At 42.9% G+C, this 18,192-nt stretch overlaps 1 protein-coding gene across 1 annotated transcript in view; it reads right to left on the bottom strand.

The window, feature by feature from the left end:
• The window catches only part of LOC118288136 (cytohesin-3-like), a 27,097-nt gene extending 14,892 nt beyond the window's left edge, over window positions 1-12,205 (bottom strand). The window contains exons 1-2 of the mRNA XM_035613969.2: window positions 11,695-12,205; window positions 369-451 (exon numbers count right to left, since the gene is read on the bottom strand). Of these exons, the coding sequence (XP_035469862.2) occupies window positions 369-451; window positions 11,695-11,713 (102 nt within the window). The 5' untranslated portion in view covers window positions 11,714-12,205. The remainder of the gene's footprint in view (window positions 1-368; window positions 452-11,694) is intronic.
• Window positions 12,206-18,192: the final 5,987 nt, after the last annotated feature.

An 18,192-nucleotide genomic window follows, 5' to 3' on the forward strand; every position in this document is an offset into this window, starting at 1 on the left:
GGTGTTTTTTCTTTAAATGAAAATTGTGATAAAGCTCAGAGGAGCTTTATGGTGGCAGACTGTACGCAGTGGAAACTGTGCGCTGTGGGAAATGATTTGCCTTTATTGGAGCAAATTGCGTCTGCAAAGATAAACTGCGGGTCAATTTGCATGACTTGCAGCATGCAAATAGAGCTACAGTACAGTCCTGCAGTCTAGACAGTCAAAGAGAATTAAAAGGTCAGATTATACTTAAATTATATGATGTACTGCCTAAATATTTTAGATTTCCCAGTTTCACAATGAAATGGTCTATATATATAAAAAAATACATGAAATATATTTAACATACTGTAAATACACAAAACATCACAAGCCCAGTCACAGACCTCAATATCATCGAGCAGCTCTCTCTTCCTGCGTCTGATGTTGGACAGCTCATCCCTCTCCTCCAGGGACAGATCCTCAGGAACTGTAACACATGAGGGAGAAAACACAGCGGACCTTAACTCCCTTTTTCTTGTACACAGCTTGCATTCCTTTTTCCGTCAGCGCTCTTTGCATCATGCACGACAGAACAGGACAGAACAGAAAGAGGTCAAGATCAGTGTGGAAGAAAAAAGATCGCTAAAGAAGAGAGACAAAACTGAAGTGAGCCCCGAAAGTTATTCGGGAGTTCAGCTTGAAGATTCATTCCCCTGCAGTGAAGTGACGCGAGGCTGCAGCACTGACTGTTTTCAACTTGTTCTGCTTCAGTGACACATTTCACTAGCCTGCATGTTCGTCTTAATCGACCAGAAAAAAAGAGAGGAGGCAACGGATCTTTATTAATCCATTTCACAGTTCTATCTCCTTCTCTATTTCTTAAATCATCAAAAAGGGAGGAGCACTCGCTTTCTGCTCGGTTTTCCATACCGTCCTTCTCTCTGAGTTTTTCCTGTCTCAATCTTGTTTGTCAATATTTATTCCTCGATCCTCTTCCTCTGTTTCATTCTCCCCCGCACACGTTATTTCTCAATTTTCTCCATCTCTCTGACGCACGGGGAGCCTGTGCAATCTCGCGTCATTAAGCCAGCTTAGAGGCAGAAAAAGGCGCCTCTCTCTCTACATGCTGCTAAAGGAGAGATATAAAAAAAAAAGAAGTCACTTGTTGTTTTCCCTCGCAGGCGGGAATCTGTGCCAATTAAAGTAAAAGAGGGTCACTGGGCTCAAGAGGAAGCATTCAGCCCACTTTTAATTCGACATCTTGTTGCGTTCATTGGCGCCGAGTGTTGTTGTAGATGGTATTCAAATTAACAATGAGACAAAAGGCCTTTCCTGATCCACTTGTGTAACTCTGAAGCCCCATGTTGAGCGGCAGGTAGATGGGAAAAAAACAGCTGAGGGATTTTGTTTGTGGGCCCTGTTTTTAGTAGACAACAGAGCGGGATGTAAAGTATAGTGAAAATCAGGATGTTAATTGGCGTTGTTATCTATGACTCAGGCTACGTAGTGTGCTGTGAATGTAGCTTAAAAAACAGTTAGTGACAACATTTCCATGTTGCCATACAATTCCTTTGACTTTTTCCTGGGAGAATGTTTTCCACTTTTTGGACTATATGCAAATGAAATAAAGAAGAGGAGCTTGTGCCTGTCGCACAGTGTTGATGCATTTGATTCAAAAATTAAATTTTTTATTATATTATATCTGAAATGTCGCTTGGACAAAACCCCGAAAATGTAATATATATAAAAGTTATATATATATAACTTCTGTTGTGGTAATTGTGAGGCACTTTTCATTTTTTTTGTCATTTCATAGACTGGATGGTTGATCAATAATGAAAACATTACCATAAAATAGTCGGCGGATTAATCCATACTGAAAAAATCATTAGAGAAAGCCATAATATTAGGACTAAATCATTTGCCCAAAGGGGAAGCATACACAGTAGACAGCTTCATGTCTTCTGTTTCCCTAGGGCCATGCATTAGCTAATGGAGAAATACACTCACTGCAACATTGTGCCTGATAACAATCTTCATTCATTACTAATCTAATGAAACACAGAGGATGCACCCTTTGATAAACCCCAACCACCATTAATGGATAAGCATTGCTGTTATTCTTCAGGCCAGTTTTCTCTGACTGGATTTGTTGTTATATACAGGGCATCTTTCAAATTACACATTTGACAGTAGAGAGGACTTAACAGTAGTACTAACATCACTGTTCCAGTGGATAATCTTGTTTAGTGGCGGGGGCTCGCCTACAGAGGTGTCCACCAATTACATTATTAACACACTTCCCCCTCTGACCTCCTTTGACCGACTCAGGAAACGAGTTTAGTGTCTTCAGCGAACACAGGGGGAATCGTGGGGCCGAAGATGGTCACTACTTTAAGATTGCCTCAAATTAAACACAGCCACGCTTGAATGATGATCTACTAAAATCAATTATGGTGTGAGCCACTGCTTCATTGTGATCAGAAGGCCTCGGCTCGTATTGTCCAATAGCGGGGTAGCTGCGGCTGGTGAGCCACTCAATTTGTGTGTGAGCTAAATGTGCAGAAAACTAGACGTGAAACACATTTGAAACTCCATGACTTTCTAATAGAGAAATCCACTGTATCGAGTGGTGGGTTGAGAGGGTCCAAAGGGCTTAAACTCGACATGTGCACCACAGAACAAGAGGCTCCAGTAATTTCCCCCTAAAAAAAAAAAAAAATCCCTCTAAATCTACTTTTAGGAGTAAATCCTCTGCTGCTCTTCACACCCAAAACTAACAACTGCCCCTGACCACCCACTGAAAACCAGAGGCTTTAATGGCATTTAAACTAATGCCGGGAGGCCTTGGCACGCACAAACCATCGTCAGTCTACGTGAGCTTTGTGCCTTTTACAGTGTTTATTTTTGGGTGCAACCAGTAGAAGCCACCCCATTAAACCAGACAGAGAGAACAAAATATTCATACGCCGGGTCTTTCAGGACTTCCGTACAACCGGTATACCAGTTGTGCAGGAAAAGCGGCGCGCTAGTCAGTGCACATGGAGCTCAGAGTGAAAATCCCACCCTCACTTAACTCTGGCTGTGGTCCCAGTTTTCACTGACTCGTGTGTGTGTGTGTGTGTGTGTGTGTGTGTGTGTGTGTGAGGGAGGATTTGTGCAGATCCACTGGCTTTAAACTAGCGACTTTACCCACTATAATGTCTTTTAAAGTGGATGAGCTTTTTAAAAAAAAAAGATAACCATGTAACCCTGCTTGGCCGTGCAGCACAATGGAACGCATGCAAGGAAGCAGGAAGGCAGAGGGAAACTTCCTCTGGATTCCCTCTCTAATCTGAAGCCGCCCCCAAAAATCCCTCTAACTGTAGACGAAGACATGCTCTGAATTACTGCCGCGCTTATACAGACAGACAGATAGACATGTGGATAGAACCGCACATGAGTGCATACACACCAAGGCCAGCTGGCACTAATCCCACACACTCAGCCACCCCACCGCCCTTTAAGCCCAATACGAGTCTGATGTATAACAGCGTATACACAGATGTTACCGTCAACCAGTCGCCGCTTGACTTTAACCTACTTTGCCTCAGCGATCCCGGGTAAAATAGCGTGACAGTATCAGCAGATAGCCTGCTAAGGCACCACCTTGGTTCGGAGCCACAACGCAGGAGTGATGAGATGTTACCGCAAAGGTCGACGTGAAGAGAAAGAGGCTGTGATACATGGGGTGAAAGGTCATGCAAGACCAAAAACATGACGCTATGTGGCAATAAGCAGCGAGGGACACAGATGGCATTTGGACATATTTTCATCTATTCCACCCCCTTCAAAATGATAAATTTAAATATTTAACATGTCTAAAACATACAATGATTGTTTTGATGATTGATTAATGTACCTATTATTCCTTAGAGTAATTGTTTCATTGTTTGGTCCATAAAAAAAATGTCCGATTTAATTAACTTTATGATTCAGAAAAGGACGCAAACAATATTTTGAATTTTTTGCTTGAAAAATTATAATTGATTTTCAACAACCGTTGCCAGTTTTTGTGCTGCTGATTGAAAACCTCCATTCAGGTTGTATGCGTTTCTGCTAAATATGTTTGATGTGGAATCTGTGCCTTTGAAATCAGTATTACAGTGCACCACGCCTGTTCAGTAATAATTTAGCAACAACAATCCTGCCCTTTGCGTGAGAACCCACATTTGGAGAGCAAATATCGCTTTGAATTTTTAACTACCTCTAGGATCACAAGGAGATCTGGGGCTTGGGACGCTGAAGAGCCCTCACATTGATTGCTCTGGTTAATCTGCAGTTTTCGGGAGGGACCCCCTGCTGTGAGTGCATTTGTGCGAGTGTTCGGTCGCATGGGAGGTGGTCTGCATACCGTGTCCTCCTTATATGACACATCTGTTCAGCATCAGCATTGTGTCCATCTTAGATTCAATGAACATTGTCAGAAGGATCCGAGGGGCTTCCACTGCCATATGCTGGTGGCCAAAGTAACTATAATCTGATGATTTGATCGGCCTGAGAATGAGCTCGGTGGATGCTGTTTCTTCTGGCACACAGGCAGGATGAGGGGCTTTCCCAGGCTGAGTGCAGTCCCAATAGCTTGCTGTTCAGAGATTGCAACAGATCTCAGATGATCATCCAGGTTTTAGACAAAATTTGCTGGGGAAGCTGTAATAAGTAGTAAAAATGTAACATCTACTTCACATTCCCCTTTAGATCTCTGAAGTCTAGTCTGTACAGTCATTTTTTTTATGTAAGCCGTGAGCGGTTCCTCAAGTCAAACTAGATGCAAACAATTTTCCATTCTGGGAATGGCTAAAGTCATTCTGGTGGCTGGTTTGCAAAAATGTTAGTCATTTCTGTTATTTTACCTTGTAAAATGTAAACATTGCAGGTTGAGCTGAAGTAGGTCAGCAGACAAGGGTGGAAGACATGGAAGTGACAATACATTTTGAAAGGAAACAGGGATTTATTTCCTGACAGCTCCTCCTCTGCGGCTTCCTCTGGCTGTCAGCCGCGGAGCTGAATGAACGCAATGCTCTGAGATCTGATATGGACACGCTCACCTCCATATTCGTGATAGATATCTAGCTTGGTAGCAATTTTAAAATCCGTATGAGGTGCTTTTTTCTATTCTGTGCACAACAATGAACAGGAGCAAATGGGTTTTGATATCTCCAAACATGCTGACAACGTGCAGATACCAGCAGAAAAACGGAAAATAGGAGGGGTCAAACAGGACGACTGGCACTGTAGACTGTTCAGTCAGCCGCTCGGTGTCGACCTCCAGCCTGCTCGTCCAGGATGTTCCTGGGATGGTTGTGCGCCTGCCTGCAAAAACACTGACTTTGGCGGACCACCATGATCCCATTCACAACAAGACCAAAGAACTTTGAGCAGAACAACAGTTATAGAAACCGCCCACAACGTTTTAGGTAATGGCTCTCTCTTGGTATTGGCTCAGCACCACTCCAGTTCCTTAAAGACGGATCATGTTAAATATCAACCTGCCCCGTGGCTCCCTGCTGGAGCAAAGCCTGTCATGCTCTCACACAAGTCTCTTTGAAACAGAAGAGGAAAATATACACTTCATCCTGGAAAAAAAAGGGCAGGAAATGAAATCACGGAGTGACATTTTATTAAGGTGAGAATGAGCGGGGCGTTGCTGTGATTCTCCAGTTCTATCGAGCCAAAAGCCAAGAAACGCACATTTACTCTGCAGCCTCTTTGGATCCTCCCCTCCCCAACCCTGTCTGTATGGTCAGCCGGACCCTGTCTTCTCTTAACTCTCCTTCCACTGAAATTAGGTGCGGATTACTCAAACTCAGTGCATCTCTGCTGCCCTTAATGTCCGCCTGTGTTCCTCCCTGTCTCCTGCTCATTTAATTTGTTGAGCCTTTTGTCTCCCATCTGCTCTCCGTCTCGCGCTCAAAGGCCTTCCCCTCTTGACAGCTCCAAGCAATAATTCCAGGCAAAGCGTACCTCTGTTCACTAACAGAGGAGATGTTGTCTTACTTACAGAGAGCTACGATTTCACACACACACACACACACACACACACACACACACACTACCATGGAGATTGGAACGTGTGGGGAAGCCTCCCCAGCCTCTCCCCTAATCAGGTCCATATGTAGTCTCAGCAGTTAAATGGTGCAGTGTGTTATGAGCTCAGACACAGTCCCTGCACGCCCTTCACCAGCAGGGTCTATGTCTGTGTTTGTGTATTTGTGGCGTTGCATGTGGTACAATGTTCTGTATATCTAATCTTCTAGTGTTGCACCACAAAAGCCATAATCTTGGCAGTGAAAATTAATTTCTGCTCTTCCCAAATCTCCCCTTAAGCCTTTAAACAACACAGCCTGTCTGCCGGGTCAACCAGCAAGATCTCAAAGAGTACATTTTAAGCACATTTTTTTGGGCATCTGTGTCAACACACACGAGAAAAAAGGGGTTTTGCCTAAACCATTGCATTTGGAAGAGCTGACTTAAATCTAACCAGCTGTTTTTATGCCAAAGGGGAAATTCTTTCTGTTGCCATGTTCCCATTACTAGTATTAGGGGTATTAGCATTAGTCACCTTATATTTAACAAACAAACAATTTGACATTCTGGGAAATGTATCAAAACACATTTTGTTCTGTGCTTAGCTACTACCAAGAAGTGTGGCACATAATTCCCTGTAAAAGTGAAATTACTTGGTAGATTCTTTTTAAACCTTTGGGACAGGGAAAGCCCAGCTGTTTCGTGCTTAGCAAAAGTGTAACCAATCTTCTGATCAAACTCTCTGCAAGAAAGTAAATACTTCTATCTCAAATAACACAAAATCTCAAACTATTATTCCGAATGGCTTAATGTGAAACAAATGTTTGGCATTATATTCTTATTAAACAAAACTGTTTTTTGATGTCATTAATGGATTGTTTTACCACATCCATACATTTATAGCACATTGTATTTTACATGGAAGGAAGGAATTTCTACAAGTCTGTAGTGCCTTTACTTTTCATTCTTGAACAGATGACTAATGCATTTTCTTTAAAATGCCCATCACAAGCAGTGTCCACAGGACTCTTTAGAAGTCTTGTTTTTACTAAAAGTCCAAATCTCAAATATATTTCAGTTCACTAACATGGAAAAAGCAAGTGACTTTTCCATCTGTCATGCTTCATACCATTGCTCAAACACTTAATCAGTCATCCAAATAGTTGCTGATTAACTCTCAACTGATCAACTAATAGACTAATCATTTCAGCTCTAATAAGTTCTACTCATAAGCTCCACATGAAGCACATCTCCGGGGTGACATTAGGCAAATGAAGCATGCAGATGCAGGGAGAAACAGATGTCTGAGCTCTGTTTCATTGCTGTCAGTTACAGTTACTTGAAGCCAGCCAGCCGCCCAGGGTGAAGTGTATTGCTCGAGAGCAGCCATAGCTTGCCCCAAGTGACTATCTGATGTCCTCCCACACACGCCACTGCAGCCACAATAAAGACCGTACTTTAATCACACCAACTTCCGCCTCTTACCAACTAGTCCCCCTCAGAACTCCGATCCCAGACGCCAAAGAAACAACACATAAAGTACGGCATGTTGATTCAGTTTTTTTTTCCAAAGCCACCAGGGGTTGGGTCGTGCCTGCTGTGGGTCGGGCCTGCTATACAATAACTGCATGAAGTCAGACATCTGTTAAGTTTGAGGAAATGTGCTCAAGAAAAAAATGCAAGGAGAGAAATGCACAGAATTTCTCTCTAAGGGGGATATTTCAACACAGCCAACGTGCACATTCATGATTCTGCACAGAGACACGACCATGTGTGCACCATTAAAAGCCCCACACAGACATAACATTAGTGCTGCAGTCCGATACGAATTGTTAGTTTAGTGCACACGCTCACACGTTGAGTCTAAAGAAAATAGAAGAAATAAAGGAAAGGGCTTTCCCACTCAACTTTTCCCACAGTCAGACGGTGAGAAGAGTGCTGATTGACGCGGTGGGGTTATCAGGACACTTACACAGGAAATGTGGTCAAGGAAACCTCACAGGACACCATCAAAATAAACGTTTTAGCAAATCTCTTGGCATTTATACCTGCTTACACAATACTAATTCTGTCAGGGGTCTCACTCATGACAGACATCATCATTCAGGCTGCTATGGTGCACCCTTAACCCTCAAAACAGCCATTTACTCAACCCGTCAGTCCCTCGACAGAAGCACCACAGAGCTGCTATTACGGGGAGCGAATGCAAGAGAGCCGAGTGTTAAAATTCATGGCCTCCCTCCAGCCGTTCAGTGAACTGCATCCCAGCCAGTTTCTGCTTCTGTGTTCTTTCCACTTCTCATTGCAGCTATACAATGATGCTAAAAATAGATACATGAGTAATAAAATACACTTAGAATTTCAAGCCTGTTGCTGATTTTCATCCATTTCGAGGGCCCGGCCCTGTCTGCACTGTGGCATGTAAACTGAGCGGAGAAGCGCCAACTCTGATTAGTGAGCGCAGTAAACTTGTACTAATGAATTCCATGCTACAGCTGAGTCCCACCAAATAACACACAGTGGCACCGTTTATAGGTTCACTCAGAGATGCAGGAAACAAATACGGACCCTATGAGCAGGTTAGCCTCTACACATTCCACCTTTTTTTTCCCACTAATGATGACCCTTAGTGAGGTGACAGCTTTTGGATCTGACACAGCTCATGGACACAGCCATGGACTGTTTCAGTTTCATGAGATGTGGCTTGCGGAAGCATTAGCTGTTCATACACCATTTTTTTAATCCTAGACTATAATGGCATCTTTTGGCCCCTGTCCTCCGTTGTTCTCCGATTGGTTCACAGGTGCAGAACAAATCGAAGCCCCAACTTTGAACATAGGTTGCACGCACACTGTACATGCAGGCGTGAGAACATGGTCCCTGATGTACACACATGACGATAATGTGCACATTTGTCGGCATGCAAAAAAAAAACACAGACACCTCAGGGCTGCAAAGCTCAGCCTATGGATGGATTTACAAACACTGAGCAGAAATGGTCCCCAGAAATAGATTTGACATCATACATCTCACCCACAGTACCTGCGCTGTGATAGCAGCATATCAAAGTGAGCGTGTGAACAATGTTAAGTGATGTGTGCGAGTGTGAGTGAGCGAACGCAAGCTTTTGATTACTTCAACATTTATGGTAAGTTATTTCAATGATCCACACACTGCACAGTGCTGCACACCATGTATCTGAGCTTGGGGTGGTATGTTTCCAGTTTGGTCACCAGACAGTGTGACCTCTGTGCTCTCTGACATCCTGTCACAGGATTCAGTGACCGGCATCTATCAAACTGACCCCATCTGTGGGCCTCACTTGTGGCCACAGCTAGTGGGAAATTACAAAGAGGATACAGGTCAAATCCTAAACTGTGATTTCAGAGTAGTGTTACTTTAAACAAGCCTCTGTAACAACGCATAGACCATGATGACACACTAAAACACAAACAAAGAAATTGTACCACTCAGTCAATTTGATTGCTATTTGATGTTAATGTAACTTGCACTACTGTATTAACAACAGAAGAACAGCAACACAAAGATAGTTAAACCTCCTTAAAGAGGCAACATACAACTTTGGTGCCCCTAGTGGTTCCTGGTGGTATTATTGTTCGGACACCGTCGTAAAGACGCTGCAGTAGCAACACACTGGTGAGGACAAAGGTACTTTCCCCAGAGCTCCAGAGGAAGTTGTTAACACCACTTTGGCGATAACGCAGGAGAAGAAAGAAGTATGTTTTTCTGGTTCCTAGCGTGAATTAGTGGCAGCGTTTACATCATGGCTAACTCAACGTCAGCGGCCTGCCTACTGTCCAAGGCAGAAAATAACCGCAACCGTAAAAATCCCAATTTGAACAAATAACCTTGGGTTAAACTTCAGGTCGTATTGATGAGTAAATCATAAATCCAATCTTAATTTTTCCACAAAAAAACATGTCCCTGTGGCCAAGAGAATAACATGGTGAAAGCAAGACTTATAGGGACCAATATGAGCGTGGATGGTGTCGTTTTTCTATCAGCATTACACTGTTTTAACATTATATTGACAAGTTTAAGACAAGAGGTTGTCTATTTATGCTTTTATGGAAATTATGCTTTTTTTTTTTACACCTTAACCCCCTAACCCACAAATATAAATTAAACCTAAGAAAAAGGGTCAAACTGGGTCACTCTCACATGAACACATGTTCACTCTCACATATATTCAGAGTGTTCAGACAATGCATAAGGGAAAAAAAGTGGAAGTTCAGATGAGGGTCCCTCCCGGGTCTGCTAATCCGTCACAGTTAAACTGACAAACTGTTATCAGACTAGGGCCTTTTGTTTACACTACACAGCCTTCCAAGGCCTTCGGCCCACAAGGCGGTTTGGATTATCTGCTCAGGGGCATCCTGCATGTGTGCGCTTCATCCACTATCGTACAATAAAGCTGCGGCCGCCATGCGAGCAGTAATCCAGGTGAGACATGCAGCTGCACACGTTCAGTTCATTCAGCTTTATCACACAATCACACTGTCGCAACCGTGGCAACCAAATACTATTTCTAACCAACATCACTACAGCTTCTTTACAGCATGCCATGTGACTTCATCATACATAACCTCCACTATAGTATCACTATATGGAAGCTACTTAAAGTTTGTGGTATATGCCGTTAGATAATAAGTTCTAATAATGACCTTTACATTTCACATATTAATATTCCATTGTAGAGCTGGAACAACTATCAACAGATGCTAAATTAATTAACAACAACTTTTATAATAGATTAATCGTTTAAGTTACACAAGATCTGCTGCTTTTCTTTATAAGAGGATATATTTTGGTCTGGATTGATGCCCGGGAAAAATAATCTAGAATAGATACCACTTTAGGCTCTGGGATGTTACAATAATCATTTTTCACAATTTCCTGACATTCCATTTTCCATCAAGACAATAATCTGCCAACAAATCCACGAAAACTGGCTGAAACTAACTGTTAGTTTCAGCCATATTCCTCTTTATAAAAGATAATAATATATCATTCATAGTGAGTCAGTCACCTCTGGTACCGGGACTTATTTTATTCATTTATCGATTCTTTTTTTTTTTCTTTTGTAAGAGGATGTAGATCCTGGTGGGTCTGTGCCCTGGATGGAAGCCTGGCAGTCAGATACCTTATCAATTCCCACCAGTTTACAGGCTCCAAACGGCGCAACGAGATAGTGAGAACAACTTCAAAGCTCTGCAGCAAGACATCACACACATGGAAACGGTGAATGCATGGAGAAATCGATATTGTTGTTGTTGTTTTTAATCAGGACTTCTGCGTTTTTCTTAACCTGTTTCCACACGGGAACAGACGGACTCCTCTCACCTGCATCATGGGACCGAACCAACCTGTGCTTTTTTTTGTGTGGTTTTTTTTTTTGCGTAATGCTCCTTTATCAACAGCTGTTAAATCCGAATCTGATTGTTTTTCTCAGTGGGTTCTGCAAAACACCACAACATCTTGGATGTGATACAGCTCCATCTGCTCACATCCGTGTTCCCTGGCTCACACATCCATCCACAGCGTCCTCCCATCCCTGCACACGGGCTGAGGGGAGAGGTCCCGATGTGAGGGGGCACGAATACATTGTGGGGGGGGGGGGGGGGAGGAAGAAAACAGCCTTACCGTGATTTTCCTCATCCATGTTTGTCGGGGCAGTGACGGGGCAGTCCAGGAGATGGGTGAAACCTCGAAGATGGATTTCCAACGGGATTTTTGGTCTTTTTCTTCCGCTGACACAAGACAGTCGAAGCCGGTGTAGCGCCGACGGGGAGACGGGGGGAAGTGGACCGGTGTCAGTTAAGAGAAACAGAGGAGAAGAGAAAAGTCACAGCCTTTTTTTGTTGTTGTTTAGTTTTCAAATCGAAGGAGGCTCCTCGATTGGAGATGTGATATTTCAGAGGTGTGACCGCGATGTGAGACGGCGGCGGCGCTTCTCCTCCTCTGCTCCATCCTCAGTCTCCGTCTGCATTCACATTAGCTACACTGCAACCGCGGCGACGTCATCAAACCACGCCCCCTACGCACGCACGCGCACACGCACGCGCACACACACACTTTAGAGGACATTGTAGTGACTTACACCTTTACCCTAAACCTTTAACCCAACCTCACATTGTAATATGACTGTAAAATTGTATGATATATATAATATATTCTTATAATTTTTTTTAAATTTTATATTATTACTTTATATATAACTAATATAATGCAACTGTGTAAACATATCTGTGTGGAAGAGTATTAGGGTAATTCTTTTTTTCCCTTTGGCATTTTGAGAATAAAGTAGATTGAGAATTATGTCAAACTCAAAAACAGAGGAAGATTTATTTTTCTTTTAATTGTGTTTCAAGAATAACATCAACTGCTCAGGTCAGTCAAATCCATTCAGAGGAGCGACTGAGAGCTGTGTGAGCTGACAGTGATCCATCTTACTTTACTTTGTTTCATGGTTCTGGAGAACAATTTCACCAATTCATTTACACAAGGCTTTTTGTGGATGCAGCCATGTGCACTAACGTTAGCAGTTTGATATATACTTTCCAGTTTAATCTCGAAAGTTTATTCTCGACATTTCGACCTTGTCCTCGATATGCAAAATGGAAAAATAAATCTGCCTCTTCTCGTTTTTTTGTATAATTCCTGGCCCTTATTCTCTTTCGTAGATTTGAGTCGCCACAGCATGAGTAATATGTAGACCACACACATGCACACACCTTGTTCAATTTAGTTTTTACTTAATAGTGGATGCAACCAGTGCAATTGTCAGAGATCAAAGCATAAATCAATCCATCAGTAAAAAATATATGGAAGCTCTTGTGTGAGGTTATTGCAGCCAATGTGAATGCCGCAGTGAATGCTTTAAGGCTTTGCTCAGTAACTATACTAAAGATTATAATTGTTTTTGTGTTGTCAGCTTAAGCACATTTTTGTATTTGCGAATTAAATGAAGATCAGATCAAATTTCGTGAACAATCAACGCAGAGAACCAAGTAATTCCAAAGGCTTCAAATATCTACGATAAAGGTGCTTCTCTGATTCTGCCGCCCCACCTCCGTCACTGGTGATGTAGGCACCATCACACATACCAAGGCTCATGACCAGCTTGATATGCTTCCTGTCTGTCCCAGCACATGTGAGCTCATGACTCACTGAGGCTTTTCCAGGCAAGATCCCAGCCACACCAAGAGGGATGTACTGACGGGAGGAATATGAAGTCAGGACCCAGCGTGCAGTCCAAAGTTCAGGAAGGGAGTTGTGCTGAGGACTCTTTGTGCAGCGCCACAGGGCGACAATGGCAGAAAGTTTCCTGAAAAGGAAGTGATGTGATCGGCCCTCCCTCCTCCACCCTCGCAGTGTTATGAAATCTGATCTGATCTGTGTCAAGGGGCAAAAATTGTCTTTTGGTCCCCTGTTGACGCACACACCAATCACAGGCCGTGCATTTATCCCGGAGGGTCTATGTTACCATTGACTACAGTGCAGAGCAGATTGCACTCTCCGTGTGTTTCATTTAGGAAATCCCTCCATTGTAGCTGAATATAAAATAATAAGGATGTTGAAATTGACCTTTCTCCCCAGTTCGTGGTTTTTTACAAATCTGTCAGTTTACGACTTGAGGCTGTCGTGACTGTGGAAGCCTTGGCCCCTGACGGCAGTAGCCCACTTTGCCCACTTGGAAATCCAGCCTGAATGTGGGTGATGTCTAAAATCGGAAGTGGTTTTACTTTGTATGAAAGACTTTTAGTCGCTGCTACCATCCAAACTGTAATCATGTGTACAGGGCATGCTTTAAAGAAAACCTCTGTCAGAAAATAATTTCCTCTGCAGGGTCCAACTGAAGATGGAGACTAATAATTTCGCATTTGGTTTGTTGGTGAGCTCAATAATTGCTGGCAGTACAGCCAGACTGACACAACTGATACATCCATTGTTTCAAACAGGAAGCATTTCACATGCTTCTGGAAATAGTTAAGCACAAAAATCTAAATGTACACACATTTCCAATCAGTGCAACAATGCAAATGATTGATCACTTGTTTTTCCCCTCTGAGGCTACAGGCGTAAACATGTACCGACTCCACAGCATTGGTACTTACAATTAATTTGCAGCATGTTCCCATAAATTCCTCCTCACACTCCCTCGGAGGCTCGCCTGCAGCAAGGAACCAAACATAGCTAATTTCATCCAGTGGGATTATTCACAAAGAAACTTGGGGGGGGGGGGGGGGTTATTGAACTCATGACATCTTCATGTCAACGTTTCTATTTTCCTCGATTTTTTTCTGCTCTCCTCGACATTTACGCACAAGGTAAAAGGGGGTTTGCATTAGGGAGGGAAGGGCCGTCACTTTTTGGAAATAGAAGTGTGTTTTGTGCAGATGTCCTTACCAAAACAGGAAGAGGCTCTATTTCCAGTTTCAGTGGAACCAGCAGGGTGGAGTCTAGCTCTCTGCATCATACAATTCAATTATTTCCATCCAATCAATGAAACGCTCGAGTTAATTCATCTGTTGCTCGCAATGTGCACAGGGTTTACCAGGATCAAGACAGTCGGAAAAACAGGCATATTTGTCTTCCAAATGAAGGAGGACGTGTGCCAGAACACCTCTTGTGAGTCAAATTCAAGATATCTCAACTCAAATTCTATGTGAATTTAAAATGGAAAAAGATCAGGGGAAAAAAAGGGGGAAGGATATATTTGGCTCAGTGTCTTTGATTAATATTTAGGCCATAAACATGACCTCAGTCAGACATCGCTCTAAAATGTAGTTATATTGACTTTCCCCATTTACAAGCCAGCATAGCATAGTGCATGAATGTCCTCCATGTTCACTGGTAGCGAATTTCCGCAAGGCAGCACGTGTCAACCACATCACAACTTCTCTTGCACAAGGCCACGGAGTGGATGTGCGGACCTCGAGCCCCTCGTGAGTGGTCGCCGACGGCTGTGTTTGTGTACCACAGTCTGATTACATCCGGGCCCATACGCAATCTGTATGGATGTAAGAGTTGTAAGATGATGTATCAGACAAATCAAGTGAGTGATCAAGTAAGGATGTGATTTCACACAACCATTTTCACAGTGACATATGCGCAGCAGGACATAGTCTGAGTCAAACATGTATAGCCATAATGTAGCCTTGACTATTAATGGTCTACAAATGTATTCCTCTGACGACAGCAGCCTTCAAAGACCAAGTATGTGCAGTCTAACGTTGTCTAACCTGGCAAAAGAATCATGTTGACTATCACACTTGAGTGTAAAGCCCACAGCAAGTTCTACACTCAGTCTCTACACTACAAAACCTGCCATTTAGCACACACAGAGACACACAGAAGTACATGTTCTGGCCGACAAGCACACTCCCATAATCAATCACAAATACTGTCTCACATGAGTGTGGAAGTTTTCAGTGCGTCGCCTCCTCTGTAACCAACTAAAATGTCATGCCCTGATCCATTGTTGCCAGCCTCATCAAGCAAATGACCCTGTGCTGTGAGGAAACTGGATTCATCCAGTGCATCTCTTGGCCACAGTTGTGCCGTAGCAATGTTGTGAGCAAGTAACCCGCTTCATGACCCGTACTGTTATAATGAGGTAGATGCTGAGCCATAAAGCGTCATGTTTTGGTATGAAAGATTCTGATTTATTTTTAAATGAGACTCGCTGATTATTCAATGTCTAGCCAGCCCCGTACTATATATGTTTGGTAAAATATTGATTCCTTGAACATGAGAGATTCATGATGAGGCAATGAAATAACATGCTGCACTTATGCGGACAGTGTTAAGCCATCAGCAGAGTCAGCTCCGCTTGATTTATCACTTGTCATTCATTGAGGAACGTCTTTCGGTTAATTATTGAGAACAACAAAATCCATTTATCTTTGAACATAAGGAGTTTCTGAGAAATTCCTGTAACCTGTAAAAAACAACTGCAACAGTCCCAACACACACATTCCTACCAATGCAAACACACAAGAAATGTGACACACTTCCGTTCTCACAATGGTGAAGAGAGGGGTGCAGGCACTGTCGGTAGAGAAGGGAAGAGAAGCTGGAGACAGAGACACACACACACACAGAATGAGGAGGAGGGACAAAGGAAACACATGGGACATCTTTCCGACTTTCTGCTGCTGCTCCCATCACATCCTGAACAGCAGCATGTGACTCACCAGTATATCTCAATCTGGCCGAATCCAATTGCATCTATGACTCACAGCTGATTGTTTGACCATCACCAAAGAAAAATAGCTTGGTGAATAGATGGGACTGGACACGAGCACTCAAACAGTAGTCTGTTTCTATCTCATTACTAAAGCTCTGCTTATGCTGTGTATCACCGTTCGTTTTTTCAGAGTGAGGAACTCTTCAAAAGTGCAGTTTATTTTCAGGGAGTTTCATATCTGCTGCCACTGGCTAATAAACAAGCTGCATAAACAAGCTGCACAGAGTTGCCTGAAACCAATCTGAAGTAATCTGTGCATCCTCCTGCCAAAGCCTAACATGCAGTTGAACTGAGAGGTTTTTGGAAAGTTGCAAGGGGGAATCTCGAGGCAGTTCATGGCTTTTTAAAGAATAAAAAAGAAACGATTTCTATTGCTTTGACATTTTCAGTTGGAATTGGATTTTTTACGAGTAAATATACGTATAATAAGGTGGTGAGCTTGATTAAAGACCTTCAGGGGGATACGTGGATCTCATGAGACTCTATTGTCAGATCAAAAATACACATTTGCAATGTCCTGATCAGAAATGCTCCTAATGTAAAGACAAATCCCAGGAATCCATCACAGTTGAGCTGCTGAATGATTCATAGGGACACCAGTTATCTACATGATCTTATTACCGCAGTATATAGGCTTACATTGATCATGTGAGAACTATAGAGATAGCAGCAGCACCGGCTGGGTTCAGCCTTCTGCTTTTACGGTGCAGTTCAGCCGAATTAATAAAATCCAGGGAAAACCGCCAGATAAAAATACGTTAACTCTCTTCACATTCTGTCACTGTCGACATCCTGTTGACTCTGTTGTGAATTTGAACATTACAGAGCACATTCAGGCATCTAAGTGCTGATCGCCTATCAATCTGACTCCAGTGCAAATGGTAGCGCTGTGATGGGGGTCATTAAATCTCTGTGATTGTTCAGAGGACTAATGGTAGAACACAATGATCCGAATAAACGTCTGTCAGTTCAGACAGACGTTTCTTTCTTTTCTTTTCTTTGCAGTTGGATGGGAGATGCATGAGCACCGAGGGCGACGTGGAGGCAGTAGAGGTGCACTGAACATGACGCTGCACAACAAAGCCACACCAACAAAAGCTCTTTCATAGAAGTTCTGGCTTCTGAGAAAACATCTTTCTTCTCATGCTCCTTCTGCGAAAAGGCAACAGCTGCGACACCAATAAGAACAAACTTGGAATGTCCTGAGAAGAGGAACTGGTCACAATTAGACAATATATGTTGGGTATTGCATTTGTCACATTTTAAACGCCCAGCAGCTATGTAACTCATTTAAGACATACAGTACATTCTTTAATATATGTTTTTAAATGCCTCAGCGAAGATTTTCTCTCTAATGTCTCTTCCCAGTTTGACATCCCGAGGTCCTGCAGTGTGACTCTGCTGTGTTTTACAGCCTCCCCGATGTGCCAACGAAGGGCCCTTTTTATCCTTCATTAATCCCCCCCCCCCCCCGGCTTTTACCCCCCACTTAATGGTGACGTTTATCCTGTTAATGGGCTGTTAAAAAAAAGATTCCCCAATAACATAATCCAGAGTTAAGGGTGTGTGTGTGTGTGTGTGTGTGTGTGTGTGTGTGTGTGTGTGTGTGTGTCTGCGCAGCAGAGACCCAAGATGATGCTGGGGGGAATGAGTGGTTGCCATGGAGCCAGTAATTAATTGATGGAGAAATAAAACCATTACCAAGATGATGGTTAGGGACTAAAAGGCGGATACGTTAAGACAGACAGAGAGATGGGGAGAGTGAGGTTTATGTTTATTGGCATGAAAAATGAATTCTGCACTCGTTCAGTCTTTTTTTGAACTGCAACACTGTACAATACTGCCCTCCAGTGGACACGCGCTAAACTGGAGGGCAAAGGAGGCTGACC

Source organism: Scophthalmus maximus, chromosome 16, assembly GCF_022379125.1.
Source record: "Scophthalmus maximus strain ysfricsl-2021 chromosome 16, ASM2237912v1, whole genome shotgun sequence".
NCBI classification, from domain to species: Eukaryota; Metazoa; Chordata; class Actinopteri; order Pleuronectiformes; family Scophthalmidae; genus Scophthalmus; species Scophthalmus maximus.